This window comes from Bos taurus, chromosome 15 (genome assembly GCF_002263795.3).
Source record: "Bos taurus isolate L1 Dominette 01449 registration number 42190680 breed Hereford chromosome 15, ARS-UCD2.0, whole genome shotgun sequence".
NCBI lineage: Eukaryota > Metazoa > Chordata > Mammalia > Artiodactyla > Bovidae > Bos > Bos taurus.
In genome coordinates this window covers 63,735,292-63,756,130 of record NC_037342.1, presented here as the reverse complement: position 1 = coordinate 63,756,130, position 20,839 = coordinate 63,735,292, and the positions used below count along the sequence as shown (strand labels likewise).

The 20,839-nt window shown below is 34.0% G+C and overlaps 1 protein-coding gene across 1 annotated transcript in view; it reads left to right on the top strand.

The window, feature by feature from the left end:
* Positions 1-20,839, top strand: part of CSTF3 (cleavage stimulation factor subunit 3) — a 67,433-nt gene that overhangs the window by 33,668 nt on the left and 12,926 nt on the right. The window contains exons 4-10 of the mRNA NM_001099700.1: positions 15,422-15,454; positions 16,054-16,151; positions 17,153-17,219; positions 17,303-17,337; positions 17,421-17,547; positions 19,076-19,153; positions 20,621-20,783. Of these exons, the coding sequence (NP_001093170.1) occupies positions 15,422-15,454; positions 16,054-16,151; positions 17,153-17,219; positions 17,303-17,337; positions 17,421-17,547; positions 19,076-19,153; positions 20,621-20,783 (601 nt within the window). The remainder of the gene's footprint in view (positions 1-15,421; positions 15,455-16,053; positions 16,152-17,152; positions 17,220-17,302; positions 17,338-17,420; positions 17,548-19,075; positions 19,154-20,620; positions 20,784-20,839) is intronic.

The window sequence follows — 20,839 nt, the reverse complement described above, 5'->3', positions numbered from 1 at the left end:
AGAGAAAATGTGTAAATGAAGTTCAAGAAGTAGAGGAGAAATACTGAGCAGAAGCTCAGTTGGAAGAGATAAACGCTTAACTTATTTCAGGATGATGCAAGAATTCAGCAGATCTAGGAAGCTTAATGAATCCCAAACAGGATTAAAAAAAAAAATTCCCATGTAGACAAATGAAACTACAGGGAAAAAAATCAACTCATCGTAGAAACGACTGGAAACAAAAGGACAAATGGCCTTCAAGGGAGTAACATGTTGACAATTTCCTGACAACAGTAGAAGCCAGAAAACAAGGGAATTGCCTCTTCAATTTACTTAGAAAAACCTGTCAAAATTCTATACCAAGGAGAAAAATCTTGATGAGGGTGAAGAAAGACATTCTTGGCAAGGTTAATGTCATTGTCAAAGCTACATATGTATTTTTTTAAGAAATGAATTTAGTTAGAAACACTTTACAGGCAGAGCATGAGTCATCTCAGAAGTTTAGAGACTACATATGTATTTTTTGCCATTTCCCATTATAGTATATAACTTCCTCAAACTAAAATTTTACATATATTATTTTTTAAGAATATTCCTGTCATTATCCATCAAATTACTCAGTATTTTTCTTGATCAACTCTCTGCTGCAGTTACTCTTTTCTAGTGAAAATTCTCATATATGAAAGAACTTTTGTTAGAATTATAATTCATGATATATTTTTACTTGCATTTTTTAGAGGGAAATGATTATGAATTTTATTTTTATTTTAATTTATGAACTCAGTAAATGATTGGTTTAGTGCCAGAAGTTTACAGATTGTGGCATCCAACAGTTTGTTGAAGTAAATGTTGACTTTGAGTAAAATTTTTACCCATCTATATTTCTTTAATTTATTATTAAATGTTACAAATACTTTATTAAACACTAATCTTGAATGACATCAGTGTGTTTTTCCATTTGTTGACATCCATTTTTAGGCTTGAAAATCACCTGAGTAAATAAATTTATGGTTGTATTTCTGTGGTTTGATTTATCAGTTTGTGTTAAAGTTGATTTCTTTTAAAAATGCTTAAATTCTTTTAGGTATTTAGAAGTTTCAAAACTCCTTTGCCTGAAAAAATATTGTTAATTAAATAGTTTAATAATAATATAATATATGTACGTGTAATGTTCTACTTTACACATTTTTAGAGTATTTGAAATATTTTAAGAATTGATGGTTAAATACAGAAGTATGTTTAAACATGAGAGAAGCCCCCCCAAATTATCATACTATCTAAAAAGTTTTAAAATAGCATGTTTGTGTATTTTAAAATGTGGTTTAAAAACCCATGTTATAAAAGTGACCTGCAGGGAAAAGTTTTTTTATCTGCCCAACCTTGAGTCACCCAATTCCCCCTAGTGGAAAAGTATTTAGCTGATTTTTTTCCTCTCCTTTTACACGAACAGTTGCCCCTTAGGTTTTCTTTTACACCTTTTTTTCTTTTTTACTTAACAAAGTAAATTTTCTTTTTTATCACAAATCCTTATTCCATATTTAGTTTAACCTGTCTTCTACTGAAGAACATTTAGGTTCCTCCCAAACTTGTTTTACTAGAAATGTTACTGTGTTGAATATATGTGCATGTCATTTCTGTGTAAATATATCAGTGAATTTATTTCTAGATAAGGAATTGCTAGATTGAAGAGTTTGAGGGGGTTTTTTAACCAAATTGTCTTCCACTGAAGTAATAATTTAAAATCCTATTAATCCTTGATATTGAAAGAGTTCACTTCCTCACTTCTTTTTTCTTTCCTCACATTTTAATTCAATATATTATACTTTAAACTTTTGCCGGTATTCATATGTAAACAATTATCAGTTTGGTTTTGATTTGTATTCCTTTTATGTGTGAAACTGAATCTGTTTTTATAAATTTAAAGTCCCTTAAGATTTCTTTTTCTGAAACTTAATATCCTTATTCCATGTTTGTTTTGTTTGTTATTTGTCAGGAACATTTTACATTACGGGACTTAAGGAAAGTTTAACTTTAGCATGATTTGCTATTTATAAATTTAGATAATTTTAATATGACATTTAAATTGTATGTTATCTCTATTGCTTATGTTTTTCTCAATGTCAGACTGGAATGAATGATAAATATGCTCTCTGATGTGAAAGACCGTATTTTTATTTGTTACTTTGGTGTTCATGACTTGCTTTAAATAATTGTCTTTCAATTGTTTTGTGCTTCAGTTTTCATCTAGTTCATCAAATCTATAATTTCCTACTAAAATCTTAAAGTTGCAAATTATTTTTCTCATACATGTCTTGAACTTCTAACATTCTTGCAATTCAGCTTTAGAAAGATACGAGCAGGCTTGAATACGCTTATGTAATAATAGTAGTTTTAAGTAGATTTTATAAGGGTATGTTTCTGTTGCTAGTTATATATTTTTCCCTTAAATTGATTTGCTTATACAGTATTTTTGGAGAAAAGTCTTGATTCACAGTACAGATTTTCTTGTGCTATTCAATAATGTCAGGCATCAAAATCATGAAGCCATCGTTCTAGTATTGTAGAGCTCCCTTTGAAGTGAGTTTTATGTGTAAGGATTTTATTTGTACTAATTTTTTTTTAAAACAGTAAATATTTTTAAACTTGTTTTCCCAGTGGTCAGCTAAATACTTCATAAAAATCTGATTTTCCAACATGCATGCCTGGCTATCCAGCAGTGTATCTCAACTGTAACAATCTGAAAATCCAACCTTTAGTTTATTGGGTGCATACTGTGGGATGATGAGGGAGGAGGAGGAGAGAGCAATGGTTTGTCCCTGTCCTTACTGTCTTCCCTTAGGTTTAGGGAATGATTGGGAAAGGACTGCCCGGACGGAGCTCAACTTCTTTGAGAAATAGCATTAGAAAATTTTAAAATTACCTTCTGATTTTTACATGTCACAGCTTTAAATAATCTGACATCCCCACTAACCAGTCTCATAAAGAAAGCCTGGATGAAATTAGATCTGTGTATTAGGATCCATTAGAAAGAATGGCCATGTATTAGATTATAGTAGCCTTCCTTGAGACTTCATTTACAAACTAAAGTGACATTATCTTCTCACTTGTCTTGCTCTTGAGGTTCTTTTCCCCTTCAACTTTCTTTGCATTTCTGTCACAGCACAAGGAGGGAATTCCAGTGTACTCTTTATTGCAGTCTTGTCTACTAAAACCTTAATGACAGTATTCCATATAGAATTTGAACTTAATTCTTTATGTGGTATCACTTTGGAAAATGTCATCACAAACATATATGGAGGAGATAAAATGTGAAACAAACTATTTTCTCTGGAATTTGTTCAAACTATAAGACAAATTCCAGAGAAAATAGTGGATGCTTTCTTGATAAGTCTTTAAATAACGGTACTTAGGAACTTACAAAGTAAGGAAAAAAGAAGTTTTAAAACTTAAATACCTATTCGATTAATAAAACATTCTGGAAGTAGTATTTAACATTTCAAAGTAGGACTTAACCCACTGAAATAGAGCCAAAGTTTTAGTTTTGGAGCATGTTTGTCATAGAGGAAGAAGATTCATGTCTCAATCTTACTGATTCTTCTGGAGTGTAATATTTTTTACCTGAGTTTTTTCTTTGCTTTTCATGAAGATAATTTGTTGGCTGTGCCTACCTATTTAAACCTCCACTTCCAGAATTCCAACTTTTAAGTAGCTATTTAAAGCAGTATTATTTGGGAAAAAGAAACCATGTTTTCATTCAAAAGAATTAATGGAAAATAAAGTTGATTTGAGTGTGTGCATGGAATTATCTAAACCATGTGAAAGTTTGTCTTCAAAATTAATATTAGAGTTTTAATCAATCCTTTCCAATTGTTATTTCATTCTGAATTGTCTGACAGTATAATTCTTAGCATTCTTTTTAAACCTTTTTAATGAAAGGTTTTTTAGTTAATGTTTTGACAAGAATTAAAGAACTTTTAATAAGCTATCCATAAAAGTTATATGTCTTACATTTTTACATTTGCATTGATATTTAAGATAGTATAATGTTAATTCCACAAGTTAACTGTGAATGAATATGCTGTCAGTGCTAGATTTTTATCCACATTCATTTAGCAACTATTTATTGAATGTCTGCTATATGTTAGGCACTATTTTAGGTGCTGTGAAATAAACTGATAAAAGTAAGTGTGTTTGTGGGATTTTTTAAAAATGATGTTGACTTGTTTTCAAATGAGTCAGTGGAATTATACCTAAATGGAGTATTGAAAAATGCAGTTATTATAGTAGGCTTTTATAAACTATTGCCACTGAAGCTAAATATGTAGATGAATAAAATTTTTGAAATTAAATATTTCCATTTTAAAAGGCAAGCATAATGAAATAGTGTCAAATGAATGGAGTTAAGAGAGGTGAAAGGAAAGCAGAACTTACGGTTGTTTAAAAAGGAAAATAAAACATTCATTATTTAAAAGGATAATATGTTTATTGCAGGAAAACTAGAAAAATGTAAGCATAAAGGGAAGAAACATCCATATTCCCACTATCTTTTACCACTTAGCCTTTCTAGATATAGCTGTCTATAAAATCTTACTTTTTTGTAACATGTCTTTACATGATAGCACGTTTTATTTATTATACAAAATTGCTTCCAAATACGGCAAAGTAGTTTGTTTTAGACATGCTTTATAACCAGTCTGTTTTAGACATGCTTTATAACCCGTCCTTTATAGTTGTGTATCCATATTGTTCCCTTTATGAGGAACTAAAATAAATATAGTTTTACTTAAATATCTTTATACATTTGTAATATCTTTAGACTTACCTCTTGGAATTGATATTTCACTATCAAAGATTTCTTACATGATCTTTCAAAAGTTTAGCCAGGTCATTTTTTAAACTGCTTCAGAATTTCAGTAAAAATGACTAATTACAGTTTGTGTGAGAATAGATAAAGGATTTAATCAGTGTACACACTTATGGTGAGAAGATGATTAGGAGATTATTTAATAAGTATTTTTTTAAAAGGAACATGAAATTAGCTTATTTCATTAACAAGATAGAAATAAACTATGCATAGAAGATTGAGAAAACTGAAATTGGATCATACGTACAAGTGTAGATTTTAATTTCTTGGATTAAGTGATAAAAAGGGATCAGAAGGAAAGTTATAGACAGTAATTTTAACTTCCGATCTAAAGTGTATTTGAATAGTAGCATTGAAAAAAAAAATAATGTTTTAGTTTGAGGAATGAATGCCCTGTAAATAGGGGAATACTGGAATCATAGGCAAGTTGCTCAAAAAGTAGAGAATTGTCATGCACTGGATTTATATCCACTTCGTTGTAGAAGCTCAATCCTATTTTAAAAAGTGATTTTAAGAAAAGCTAGATGAAATATTACCCATGATTATAGGTTTCTAGTGTACATTGGCTCAGCAGTAATAAAAATATGTATAGCGTTTGTAACAAAGAAATGTATAGAAGGACCTTTGATGCACTGAAAATTACACAAGGAATTGATATTCTGATAGGAATCTGTCAAAATGGGAAAGTGTTGTGATTTATAAGACTAGAATGATCAGAAGAGTGACTAAAATAAGGCTTTTGTCCAATGATAATTAACTCTTAAAAATAACAGGTCTCAATTTATATGCAGTGAGGAGTATTGGTGAAAGATGAAAGAATTGTAAAGAGTAAATGGTTTTCTACTCTAAAAATTTCACCACATGTTAAAAAGTTGTGTGACTGTACTAATGGGAGAGTAACTCAGCAAAATGAGAGTGAAGTGAGATATTTTCTAAGGCCATGTATGAAGTTCATGTAGAAATCTTAGAGAAATTATATTACTGAATAATAGTTTAAGTTGCCTGGAAGGATTTTCATTTTGTTAAGAAAAAAAATTCATAAAAGCTGAAAATGAAGCTAACAGGCTAGAGAAGACTAAACGGATGTGCAAGAAAGAAACTGATACTAGGCTTTTGAGGGAAGTGGATCAGCACACTTGCTTGAGGACCTCCCTGGTTGCACAGTACAGAATTTATTCTGTTTTTGAGATTAGTGGCTTATAAAGTTGGTTTTTTGACATTTCTGGTAGCCTAAGGATCCCAAATCATTGTACATATTTCCCATTCTCAATTTTACCATTTAGAAAGAAAATCTATGTCGTACATCAGTGATGAGGGGCTGTGGGGTAGGTGGTGTAGTGGGGTTAGAGTAGCAAAAACATGGAGCCATGAAGATTAACTAGGTGATGTTTTGATACTTTAGACAAATTACTCACTTTTCTCCAAAAGTGAAATACCCTGCTCTGTTTTCCTTACTCAGAATTTGTAGATTATTTTTGAAAAGTAATGACTTGCCATGGTGTTTACAAAATGTTTACTGGAAGCAAAGAGTTTCAGACATTAAGTGAAAAGGATGAGTCTATAAATGTCAAGTGAGAATTATAGACAGATGCCCTATAAATTGGGGCAAAATCAATTTCAGGTCAAAGTTTTACCTTTGACTATTTTGGTTGAAATTGATTTTGCCTGATTTCCTGGCAATTAATAATTTTTTTTTTTAGCTTTGTAAGCGTGAATGAGAATTTGAGAGCATTTAAAAATGACTTGTAAATAAAGATATTTATAACCAAAGGAAAACACAAAGGAAATATTCAGAAGAGAGATTTACTACCCCAATCAGCTATGGTTTTCTTTCTTTTCTTTTAAAAAACACCTACCTCTATTGCTGTGAAATTGTTTTATGTAAATAAAATCTGTCACAGAAATAACTAAGAAAAATGGTCTCTCTTCTCCCAGTGGTAACAGTTTTGGCCAACAATTTTGTGTGCATTTCTCCTGCTCATCCGTGTTGCACTCTAGATAGAGACACAGGAAGTGGGATGGGGAGAATAAGTAGATTGGATAAACATACCAAATGTGTGCCTGTTTTTAAAATTCTGCTTCTTTTTAAAAATAATATACTGTGGGCATATTTCCATTTGGTATTTTAAATACCCATCATTGCTTTTAAAGTTTTATGTAGGTGCCAGCTTGCCTTATTCCATGGCACCAAAAGCTTCCTACCTTTACCCGTCACTCCCACCTCCACCATGAGCCATAGCTTATGTACTTGTATCATTGGGTGATAAAAGTATCGCTGGATCATGCAACTGATGAAAGAATCAGTAATTTAGTATCAAGTTTAAACTCTGCTTGGTGTTTCAGGCCCCCTATAATGGACCTCCACCACAGTTAGCCAACCTGTTTTCCTAGTATCTGTTCTTTCTTGTGTGAATGTTTGCGCTGTTCCACAGAAAACTTGAGAAACTCATGTTATTTCATTAACTTTGAGAAATTTGTTTCTCATCAATGGCCAGGATTCTGTCTGCACAGTAAAACTTTCCTTGGTAACTAATTTGCATGGAACTCCTATTCCTCTGGGTTTATAAGACATGGTACCAATAGAAAATAATTTAAACTTGGTCCTATCTTTCCAATAATACTATGATTATAACTAGATTATAAACTTTTTGAGTTCAGGTCCATATCCCCATATCTACTTGGTAAATCCTAAACATGTTACAAATACTTTTTATTGTTTCAGAAAAGTGGAAGATTAATACCTAATTTGGTTAGAGAATTAAAGAATCAAATGGACATAAATTTAATCCAGAACTGAAGATAATAATATTTTTGCTTAGCACATTTTTAATGTCAATCATACTGAGACTGTAAGTGGTTTATACTTTACACTTGTATTTAACAAATGTTACTTAATGTGCACATTTTAAGAGCCTGGAGGAACTAAAAATTTATGGAACAACAAGGTTTTCAACAATCTGTTAAAAGTAAATCTATGTATATGTGCATGTAGGCATACATTTATAGCTACATTTAATAGGAAGGTTATAGAAATAGTACAATATATTGTAGGAAAAATTAGGAAGCACAGATAAGCAAAGCAAACATTTTAAACTATTTGTGACTCCCTTACTAAAACAACTCTATGAACTATAAAACTTAGTTTAGCCCACCACTGTTATCTGTAGAGCTAGAAAAGAGCCTGTCACATAGACATACAATTTCTTGTATAAAAATGGATTTGCTGGCTGATACTCCTTTCCTGATGTCTTTAGCTTAAGGTTGGGACTGGGTGGTGGGAAGGAGAATGTTCTGCGGCTACTCTGGCAACTTTAAAATCCGTTGTTTAATCTTAGACATTCTTCAGTGTTTCCCAAATTCTTGAAATCTGCTTACATTTTGTAACCATCTAAGACATCATTTCCAGGGTACAAGGGATTGAAAACAGCAGAAGTGTGGTGAAAAAGTAAATTAATGAAGGACAGGGTTTATATTTAGGATTCCATTTCTTTCAGGTTTCAGGATTGGGGCTGAACTTTTTGGAAAATTAAGACAAACAGAATGAGGCAGCTTCTGCAACTCAAATTGGTTGTTTAAATTCCACAAAAGTGCATGTGCTGTGCTTTAGAGTAGAAAAGATGTAGAGAACAAATTAAGAGTGTGGATTTACAATTAATTTGGCTATTCATCACATTTATTTAAGCAACTGCCATGTGATCTTACTTGAGATGGGGCCAGACTCCACCTCTGCTGTGTGGACCAGTAGAGTCTTAAAAAACAGTTATTTTATGAAAACCTCAACACAATGTATAGAGACTTACTTTTTTCTTTAGATTGTTTTGCTTACTTTCCGCTATAGAGTAGTCTTGCCAGTTAAGTTTACTAGTCAAATGTGTTTTTGAAACATTTATATAGTTAGTTACTTATTATTATAATTGAAAAACTTAAAAATAACATTAAAAAGTTCTGATGTTACAGAATTTGGTGGGGTTTTTTTCCCCAAGCTATATTGTAAGAAAAAAAATTTTTTGAGGAAATAATTTTTTTTGGCCTTGCCAGGAATTAAACCCAAGTCTTCAGCAGTAAGGGTGCAGAGTCCTAACCACTGGACTTCGAGGGAATTGCCAGTTGACAATTTTTCAAATGTAGTTCTTTCCCTCCACCTTAACTTTTCATATTTTGATATTTCAAATGATTCACCAAAAAAGTAATATTGCAGTTGTATGACATTTTGATTATAAATAGTAGTGATATAAAAATATAAGTATTACATTATGCTTATTTTTTCTTGGAATAATTATTTTCAATTACAAAAATAAAATGGCCATGTTATTAGAAGCTTTGAAAGAAACAGTCATTCCATCACACGAACAGATAAATTGTTCATTTTTGGGTATATTTCCAACCACTTAAAAATTTTTTTTTCATTAGAATAAATTAGGATTCCTGTTTGAAAAACAGAAACCTCCGATGACCATTTGCAAGTTAGAGAACTGAAGACTAAACGTAATTTTTTGTTTATGGCTGCAGCATGCAGTGCAGAATCTTAGTTCCCTGACCAGGGTCGGAACCTGTGCACTCTGCACTGGACAACCAGGGAATTCCCTATTTTTTAAACTTAGGCAGCATTACTTTTTAATAGTATAGATAAGATGTGAGCATGTTCTAGGAAACTTGGCAAAATTGTGTACATATCTATAAAGGGCTTTAAATGGAGGCTTTTATTTTATTGAAGTATAGCCGCTGTACAATGTTATATAAGTTACAGGTGTACAGTATAGTGACTCACAATTTTTATTAATATACTCCATTCATAATTGTTATAAAGTACTGCCTATATTTCCCCATGTTGTACATATATCCTTGTAGCTTATTTTGTACCTAATAGTTCTTACCTCTGAACCCCCTACTCCTATATTGCTCCTTCCCTGTTCCTTCTCCTTATTGGTAACCACTAATTTGTCCTCTATATTTGTGAGTCTGCTTCTTTTTTGTTATATTCACTGGCTTATTGTATTTTTTAGGTTCCACATGTAAGTAATATACAGCATTTATCTTTCTCTGTCTTAATACAGTTAGTATAATACCCTTCCAGTCCGTCCATGTTGCTGTAAATAACAACATTTCGTCCTTTTTCATGACCGACTCGTATTCCATCGTGTGTATTAATACCACATCTTCCTTATCCATTCTGTTGATGGATACTTAGTTTGCGTCCATATCTTAGAAATTGTGGATAATGCTACTCTGAACATTGGGGTGCATGTATCTTTTTGAATTAATGATTTTAGTTGTTCGGGATATATACCCAGGAGTGGAATTCCTATTTTGGTTTTGAGAAACCTCCATACTGTTTTCCACAGTGGTTGTACCAATTTACATCGCCACAATCAGTTATGAAGGTTCCCTTTCCTCCACATCCTCGCCAGCCAACATGTGTTACTTGTGTTCTTTTTGGTGATAACCATTCTGACAGGTATGAGGCAAAAACTACATAGTTTTGATTTGCATTTCCCTGAGGATGCTAAGCATCTTTTCATGTACCTGTTGGTCATTTGCATTTCCTCTATGGAAAAATATCTGTTCTGTTTTTCTGTCCTAAATGGAAGCATTTTCTATGGTTAATGACAGAAAGATCTGAGAATTTCTGATGTCAAAACAAAACTCAAAGAACTATCAAGAGTTTTTTAAAATTTAAACCTAACTTTATCAGGTAGGTTCCTATACAAAAGTACCTAATTATGCTAAATATATTTTTAAATATTTAACTTAAAGATAAGATGTTTTCATATAAATCTAGTAAACAGTAATCTTTCGAAAAAGAAAAATAGACTAGTAGTAGAATGACCAAAGTGATATTCACATGTTCTTGTACTAGTTTCACCAGTAATGGAATTTGAATATGATCGTCCACATAACCTTTCCTTTTTCTCAAATGAGACCAATTATAATAACAGCATTGCTCTTTCTGGCCATTTGGTTTACATAGCTCTATTCAAAGAAGATGTAATGAAAAGTTTATATTCCTTTGTAATTTTGTTAATTGGTATCATTTATTATGAGTATCTAGAATGTCTAGATCTTTTCAGTCCTTGGAAAACCATTCTTAGTAGGCATTATTTGTTTAAAAATGAAAACTCTGATGATGGGAGAGATTTATCACCCTTGATAAAGGGTGATCACATTCTTTTCATTTTACCACACTGCTTCTCCAAAGTAGAGTGGTATTTTTAAAGATTGAATGATGTTTTAAAAGTGAGATACCTGCTAATGGTAATGCTACCAGTGTAGGCTCTATGTACAGGGTGGCTGTCAAAGAATATTTGATTGAATTAAATGAATGACAATCAGTAGCAATGTATTCAAGGCCATAGAGTCTTCCTATATTAGAAGTGTCTTTTTGTACATATGTATTTTGAACTTACACTAATTGAAGTAATAAATAATTGATGAATGAAAGATACAAGATCAATTTATGTAAGAAAAAATTTAAGAATTTTTGTTTACATTTTTGTGAGTCTGAGTGAACTCCGGGAAATGGTGATGGACAGGGAGGCCTGGCGTGCTGCGATTCATGGGGTCGCAAAGAGTAGGACACGACTGAGCGAATGAACTGAACTGAACTGATAGACAGTTTTTACTCAAATACATAAATGAAATCATATACATGAAATACAGTCTCTTTTTTTCTTGTCTCTATTCCTCCCTCCACCCATAGAACTCTACCTACCATGATCATATTAGCTTTTTTTTACAAGAATGGATTATATTATACACATTTTAATCTTTTTTTCATCCAATAAAATCTTGTGGACATTCCCCCAAATTTACTTGTTATAGCCCTAATTTGTTTTATATGGACATACAAAGCTCCATGATGTGGATGCACCATGATTTATTAATATTAGACCACTTCCGTTTTGGGGGACATTTATTTTGTTAACGATTTTGCTGCTGCAAAGTTTGCAGAAATAACTGTATAAACCCATTTTCATCCTGGTGTTTTTATTTCTATGGGGTAGGTCCCAGAAGTAAAATTGCTGTGTTAAAAGTTGTATAATTTTTATTTGAGTAGCTTTTCCCAGTGGTTTTCTATAAAGGGCATAACAATATTTGCTCCAGCAATGGATGAAGTCACTAATTCTCATTGCTTTGGTAGTGTTAATACCCTCTGAAGCTTTTACAGTTCTGACAAGTATAAAGTGATATTTATTATTTTAATTTGTATTTCATATTTTGGAAATTTGTGTGTGATGCCATATTAATTTTAACATTTTCTCTTCTGAGAATTGCCTATTCAGATTCTTTGCCAGTTTTCCCAATGAGTAGTTTTGGTTTTCTTGGCCAGTTGTAAGAACTATCTAATCTGCCATCTACATCTGGAAGTCTGGTGACTTGAATTCATCTTACTTCATTCCCACTCTCAACTTATTTATTTGTACGGAGGCAAGCAGTTGGATAAAAGGAAACCTCAGTTTCTACAGAAGTCTTGAAAGACAGGGCTGGTGGAGCGCCTAAGACAAGGAATAAGAAACTGACTCAGAAATACTTGGCACCCTTCCACTGTCTTTCTGCCCCAGAGAGATGTTGACATCAGCCTGGCCTCCAGGAAACCAAAAAGGAGCTGAATTGGCAAGCTGAGTCCTCCTTACTCTTGTGTAAAGACTTCTCTGCTTTTTTTGTCAAAAGACTACCGTCAGCCAACTTGCTGTCTACACCTGCTGCACAGCTGTTGTGGTAGAGGGTCAACTACTACACGGGACTGCCAACTCGGGGCTCGGGGAATAGAGGGAAACATAACTGCCATGTCTAAGGATCCAGCAACAAGAGAGGAACACAGGTTGTTGGGACAGGCCCCCAACAAAAAGAGCTTTTGGAGGAGAGAGACAATAACTTGAAAAAAAGAATAGGAACACAATGAGATTGAAAGTGCAGTATTTAAAAAACACAAAAATCTTTGGAGCTAAAATTGCTAATTTTTGAACTAACTACAACAATAGATCAAATGGAGGAAAATGATAACACGGAGACTTAAATTTGTGGCCTGGAGAATCTAGTGGAAGAAATATTTTTAAACCTAAAGCCAAAGGCAAAGAAAGGATAAAAATAACAGATTTTGAGGACAGAAGGAGAACTAATGTGTATAATAGTTCAAGAAGGAAAAAAAAAAAGGAACATTGAAGAGAGGCAGTAATTTAAAAAAGACAGCCTTGAGCTGAAAAAGGCATGATTCTAGCTTCAAGGGGCCTGTTGAGTCCCAAGCAGAATTCATGGTAATAATAAATAATGGGACTTTCCTGGTAGTTCAGTGGCTAAGATCCTGTGTTCCCAATGCAGTGGGGGGGGCAGGGCGGCACTGAGTTCCATTTCTGATCAGGGAACTAGGTCCCACATGCAAAACTTAGAGTTATTATGCCGCAACTAAACAGACCTGGCACATGCAAATAAATATTTTTAAAAATAATAAAAATGTCATGTCAATGACTAAGTTCCCATTCTTCTAGGCAGTGTTTTAAGGGCTTTACATTTATTAACGTGTTGAATCCTTACAACAGCCCTACAAAATAGGTGCTATTATCCCCCCTAATTCAGATAAGGAAAAAAAGGTTTAACTATTACAGTCAGAAAGTGAACCCAAGAGATCTGACCCCAGAGCTTTGACTAACTGCCTCAAAGAACAAAGACTGTTTAAGCAAATCCTGTTACAATTTATGATCTCTGAAGATGAAGGGTGAAATCTTACAAGTTCCAGAGAGCAAGAGCAAGAAATCAGCAAAAGAAGAGCCTGTCACCAGAGTTCTGATCTGTAGTACCTTAAGCTAGAAAGCAGTGGGAAAATTTATACATACTACTAATTGGAAAGGACCACAAGCCGATTTCACTAACCAAATTATTCATGTATCAGGCTGATACAAAGATTTGCTGATTTATCAGAATTGAACAACTAACCCCACCTACCATCTAATGAAAATATTCAAAGGGAAATCTAATAGTATTTAACCCTTGTCTTCACACATGTTACTCCTCCTACCTGGAATAAATCCTCCCTTTATCAGTCTAACAACTCATTCTTTTTCTTTTAATTAAAGTATAATTGATTTACAGTTTTGTGTTAGTTTCAACTACATAGCAATGTGATTCAGTTGTGTCTGTGAGCGTATATTTCAGATTATTTTCCATATTAGATTATAAGATGTTGAGTATAGTTCCCTGTGCTATACGGTAAATCCCTGTTGCTTATCTGTTTTATGTATAGTGATTTGTTGATCCCATACTCCTAATTTATTCATCTTCTCTTCCCTTTCCCCTTTGGTAATCATAAGTTTATTTTCTATGCCTCTGAGTCTGTTTCTGTTTTGTGTATAGATTCATTTGTATTATTTTTTTAGATGCTACATGTCAGTGACATATAATATTCATCTTTGACTTATTCGGTCTATCCATGTTGCTGCAAATGGCCATATTTCATTCTTTTTCATGTCTAAGTAATTTGTGTGTGTGTGTGTGTGTGTGTGTCACACACCACATCTTCTTAAGCCAATCATTTGTTGATAGGCACTTGGGTTGCTTTCGTATCTTGGCTGTTGTTAATAGTGCTGCTGTGAACATTAGTGTGTATGCATCTTTTCAAATTAGAGTTTTCATTTTTTCCAAATATATGCCCAAGATTATGATTGCTAGATCATATGGTAGCTCTATTTTTAGTTTTTTAAGGGACCTCCATACTGTTCTGCATAGTGGCCACACCAATTTACATTCCCACCAACAGTGTAGGAGGTTTCCCTTTTCTCAATATGCTCTCCAGCATTTATTATTTGTAGACTTTTTGATGATAGCCATTCTGACCTGACACCTCATTCCTAACATCTTAACTTCTAGAAAATCTTTTGCAGTCCCCCAAGCCTGAGTTTTCCAGCGTTCTTGCCTGGAGAATCCGAGGGACAGGGGAGCCTGGTGGGCTGCTGTCTATGGGGTCGCACACAGTCAGACACGACTGAAGCGACTTAGCAGCAGCAGCAGCAAGCCTGAGTTTTATTCGCCTCTTAAATGCTCCCATAGCACCCTGTAGTTCCCTCCCCTTGGCGCTTGTTTCCCCTGTAAAATTGTAAGCCAGACTATGCATGATTTGTTCACTGTGGTATCCCCAGTATAGCAGGTTGACAGAGTGATCAAAATTTGTGTGGTCAAAATTAGCAAATCTTTTTTGCTACCGTACTCAGGTTGTTTTAGTCGTAGTCCTTCAGGGAAAGTACAAGTTTTGTCTTTAGTAGATCTATTCAAAGCTCTATTCAAATATGCCTTGTTTGTATTTCTTTATTCATCTTGTGACTGTTTTACAAAATTTTTAGTTCACAAAATTTCAACATATTGAATGTATAACATTTTTACATGTAAAATTAATTTATGTAAGGCATATTTACAATGCATGTTATCCATGTTGGATTCAGACTTCTATTATTTGTTATTTTTGAAAGGCAGAATTAATAGGAAAGTATAGAAGTGAATTTACAAGCTTAATCAAAACACTCAGAGATAGTGTTTTAATACTCTAAAAAGAATAGTGTTAATTCTATTTTTTTTTCTTCTGTTTCTCTGCAGATTAAAGCTAAAAATTATGACAAGGTAGAAAAGGTGAGTCCTCTTAAATACACTTTGAATTTTATGCTGAAGTTTAACTTAGGACTTAACATTTGTGAGGCAAATAGTAAAATGTTAATAATTACTGAATCTAGCTAGTGATTATATGAGCTTCCCAGGTGGCTCAGTGGTAAAGAATCTGCCTGCCAGTGCAGGAGGTGGAAGAGATGCAAGTTCAGTCCCTGTGTCGGGACGATCTCCTGGAGAAGGAAATGGCAGCCCACTCCAGAAATCTTGATTGGGAAATCCCATCAACAGAGGAGCCTGGCAGGCTACAGGCCATGGAGCTGGACTTGACTTAGCAACATAACAACAAAGTGATTATATAGGAGTTCATTGTACTTATTCAGCCCATTCGTGTGCTTGAAAATGTTCATAATAAAATTTTGGAAAGGAAAGTAATTATATTCTCCTGACCAAAATTATGAGAATGATTTTGATTAAACAAAATAGACGGAGTTGTTATTTGTCATTTATTTGTAAGAATCTAAATTCATGAAAGGAGCTGAATTTGTTTCTTTAATGTTTCATTTCAACTGTGTACATAGGAAATTTATTTAACTATGGATTCTCATATTTTACTGTATTTACAGCTATTTCAGAGATGCCTTATGAAGGTTTTGCACATTGATTTATGGAAGTGTTATCTTTCATATGTCCGAGAAACCAAGGGTAAACTACCAAGTTACAAGTAAGTTAAATCAGGATCTTAAGGATGCAAGTCATGTCCTAATTTAGTCATCTCCTCTCGCAACTCTTAACTCCAGAGGATGAAGAAATTTAAGGATTTGAAAAATCAGGATTCTCTGAGAAGTTAGTAAAACGTGGGGAAAACCGCTTTAAAGAAAATCACTGGCATTAGATTTATTCTGGAGAGTTGAATCATCCAAGCCCCTCTTCTATATTGAAACACTGTACTTTCGCAGCTCCAGACCATTTTGTTCAGAGGCTTGTTGTCAACTTAATAAAAGGCTGCTTCTTGTCCTGGCAGCACTCTTGGCAGGTTACATTTGTGATGTGCTTTTTAACTATTCGAAGGCACCTTTGACAGTGGTATTGTGTAATTGACCTCCTCACTAGGACGCACCCTCACTTATCTATCTTTGTTGAATATAAATAATGGACCTTCTCAGATGCTCTTTTTGTATGTAACAAATAGGCAGATTATTTCTAGAACCAGAATTCTTTGTTTTCTTTTCTTCCTTAGTCTTATATTGAACAAGTTCTTTCTCCCTAAATTTTACTTCAGAGCTAATAGATCTTCAGCCATAACTTACCTTCTTAATCAATGAATCAGATATTTCCCCATTTGAATCTCTACATATAAGAGTCAGTTTGAAGGTTATAAAATTATATAAAACATGGCCCCTATCTTTGATAAGCTTACAAGTAGTAGGTAAAAGACACAAATAGTAGGTAAAAGAAACAAAGTATGTAAATTAATGACATTAACAAGCTAAACACAAAAGAACACTGTATACTTGCAAAGATGTCATTCATTTTGTTTTTATAAAAGATTTAAATGTTCTGATCCTTTGAACGGAAGTTATGATTATGTTTTAGTTATAGATACATTTTAATAACGGTTTTTCTGTTATTAAAATGTATCTTTCACATTTATTTCAGAAATTATAGATATATTTTAATAACAGTTTTTCTGTTATTAAAAAACATCTTTCACATTTATTTCAGAGAAAAGATGGCTCAAGCATATGACTTTGCACTGGATAAAATTGGAATGGAAATTATGTCTTACCAGGTAGAGTTAAAATTTTCTAATACATACACTTAATAAATTTGAAACTAGTAAGAAAAATACTAACATTTTCTTTTATTTCTTAGATTTGGGTGGATTACATCAACTTCTTAAAAGGCGTGTAAGTATTTACATAGTTTTATTTTCTGTGTGAACACTGATTTAGCTACAATATAATTGATGGCATTTCTCATCCAATACCAGGGAAGCTGTTGGATCTTATGCAGAAAATCAGAGAATAACAGCTGTTCGAAGAGTTTATCAACGAGGTTGTGTTAATCCAATGATCAACATTGAACAGCTGTGGAGAGACTATAACAAGTATGAAGAGGTAAATTAGGAGAGAGTAGTTTATTATTATGACAAAGTGATTTTAATTTCCATGCGTTGTGGGTTTGTAGCCTTTCTAACGTTAGGTACCTGGATATCAGTGCTGCATACGTTTGTTTTCATGTTGATTGTAATGAAAGGACCATTCCTCATGTTTTGAGAGTCTCATATTACTGTTGAGTTATTTTTTAGAGAATACTGTAGGAGAATTATAATTCTTACAAAACCATTTTTATTCAGTGCTAAACTACACCCACACAGTCATACACATACCTGTTGCCACTGGCTCTTATGAAAGAGTTCCTTTTGGAGTTCCTTTTCCAGTGTCGGGATGAGTTGCAGTGCACCTGTCACCTAGTTACAGTGATGTGATTATTGCCTTGCAATTGCGAGATGTGGGACTGTGGTCCAACATCTTTGTTTCATAGGAAGTGATTTATTAGTATTTTATTGATTAATTTTTGGCTGTGCTGTGTCTTTGTTCCTGCACAGGCTTTTCTCTAGTTGCAGCAAGCAGAGGCTACGCTCAGGCTTCTCATTGCAGTGACTTCTCTCGTGGCAGAGTGCAGGCTCAAGGGCGGGTGGGCTCAGAAGTTGCAGTTCCCCAGCTCTGGAGCACAGGGTTAATAGTTGTAGCGCATGGGTTTAATTGCTTTGAGGAATGTGGGTTCTTCCCGGATCAGGAATCGAACCAGTGTCTCCATTGTGAGGCAGATTCTTCACTATTGAGCCACCTAGGAAGCCCCCAAAGAACTTTTAAATTCAATGTGGCTTTTACCTATGAATACTTATGTTGGAATTAAAGCTGAGAAAATTTCAAGATATTTATTAATTCATTTAAAGTTTATAGTTATAGACTCCTTATATTTTTAACATAAATAGTATTAAACTTGTATTTCCCCAAAATAAGAAAAAACTCTGAGAAATGTGGCATTATTTCATATTTTTGCAAATCTCTCTGGTAGCTAGCTTAGTAGAGGACAGATTTTCATATCTGCTTCTACATTCTATCTGGTATCATATTGAATGTCAATATAACTTCTGAAAAACTCCACTGTATATTTGTGAAAGGAGCAAATCATGTCTCAGTGATATATGAAAATTGTTTTGATCTTACGGACCCTCAGAAAGATCTTGGGGAACAGGAATCTTTGGACTACTCTTTGAGAACTACTAGACATGAATGAAGTTATGCAGACCTAGTTAGAAAAAGGCTTTTAGAACTAAGTCATGGCTATTCACCCAGCTGAATCTGTACATCATTCTTTATTAGTAAAATTTTATGTGAAATAATTGACCCTTTCCAAATCATTCCCTATCTTTGAAGCTTACTGCCATTCTCATAACATATAGGCAGGTCCTCCTTGTTTTCTTAAGCATATAAAGTGATCAAACCTTTATTTTACTAACCAAAAAACCTCTCAAAATAAATAATTGAAAGTTACTTAGCAAACGAATAAACCATATTATCCTAATATTAAAATATATTTAATTTTTAAATAATGTACATTTTCTTTTTTTTCTCTTAGGGTATCAATATTCATTTAGCTAAAAAAATGATTGAAGATCGGAGTAGAGATTACATGAATGCTAGGCGGGTAGCAAAGGTATGGAATTCCATCAGGCCGCTTACTATAATGTTTGTTATGAGTATGTTATTTACACAGGGGCTTTTCCCATCTGGTATCACTCAATATGTTCAATCATTGGCAATCTTCACTAATAACAGTTAATTACATTGTCTGAACAGATGATGTATTTGATATTTAAAGTGAAATACCTGTTTACGGACTTGTGAAAGGATAAAATAGAATAAATCAAGTTTGGAAGAAATTATTTTTTAAAAGAGAGAAACAGAGGTTATAGAGACAAAGTTCTACATAGAATTAATCAAGTAGTTGTTATCCATCCCTCCTGTCTGCTCATACATATCTGAATACTGTACTACTGTCTGGTCTAATGCCATTGCTCTCGGGGACAGAGTTTTGTCTTGGGTACATTCCTTTCCACTCAGTGAAACTGTTAGAAGTTAGGGAAAATAGCCTAATACTATGAACTATTGAAGTTTTAAAGTTTCTCCAGAGATGGCAGTAATGATGCCACCAGATCGTTAGTCATGTTGATCTGTCAACCTCTCTGTCCTGAGAATGACTTTCTGTATCACCTACAGAGAGGGCCCAGGGCTGTTCTGTTCACCTTGTCCTGGGAACCTGTTCTTGGGTAATTAATCTTTATCTTTCTCCCTGCTCTTAAATAGTTTTTAGCTTATATTAACAAAGTAGTAACTAAGATCATGGCATCTGGTCCCATCACTTCATGGGAAATAGATGGGGAAACAGTGGAAACAGTGTCAGACTTTATTTTTGGGGGCTCCAAAATCACTGCAGATGGTGATTGCAGCCATGAAATTAAAAGACGCTTACTCCTTGGAAGGACAGTTATGACCAACCTAGATAGCATATTCAAAAGCAGAGACACTACTTTGCCAACAAAGGTCCGTCTAATCAAGGCTATGGTTTTTCCTGTGGTCATGTATGGATGTGAGAGTTGGACTGTGAAGAAAGCTGAGCGCCGAAGAATTGATGCTTTTGAACTGTGGTGTTGGAGAAGACTCTTGAGAGTCCCTTGGACTGCAAGGAGATCCAACCAGTCCATTCTAAAGGAGATCGGCCCTGGGTGTTCTTTGGAAGGACTGATGCTAAACCTGAACTCCAATACTTTGGCCACCTCATGTGAAGAGTTGACTCATTAGAAAAGTCAATGATGCTGGGAGGGATTGGGGGCAGGAGGAGAAGGGGACGACAAAGGATGAGATGGCTGGATGGCATCACCGACTCGATGCTCATGAGTTTGGGTGAACTCCGGGAGTTGGTGATGGACAGGGAGGCCTGGCATGCTGCGATTGATGGGGTCACAAAGAGTTGGCCACGACTGAGCGACTGAACTGAACTGAACAAAGTAGTATTTGGGGAGGGGAAAGGCATTTTGAACAAAATATTCCAAACTGATCAACTCCATTCCATATATGAGTTGTTCTTCAGCTTACCACAGAATTCTAAATGCTTATTGTCTAGGAATATGAGACAGTAATGAAAGGTTTGGACCGCAATGCTCCGTCAGTGCCTCCTCAGAATACTCCTCAGGAAGCTCAGCAGGTGGATATGTGGAAGAAGTACATCCAGTGGGAAAAGAGCAACCCTCTACGCACAGAAGATCAGACCCTGATAACTAAAAGAGGTAACAAGATTAGGTCTCCTGAGACTCCAATTATATGCATGTTAGGCCACTTGATA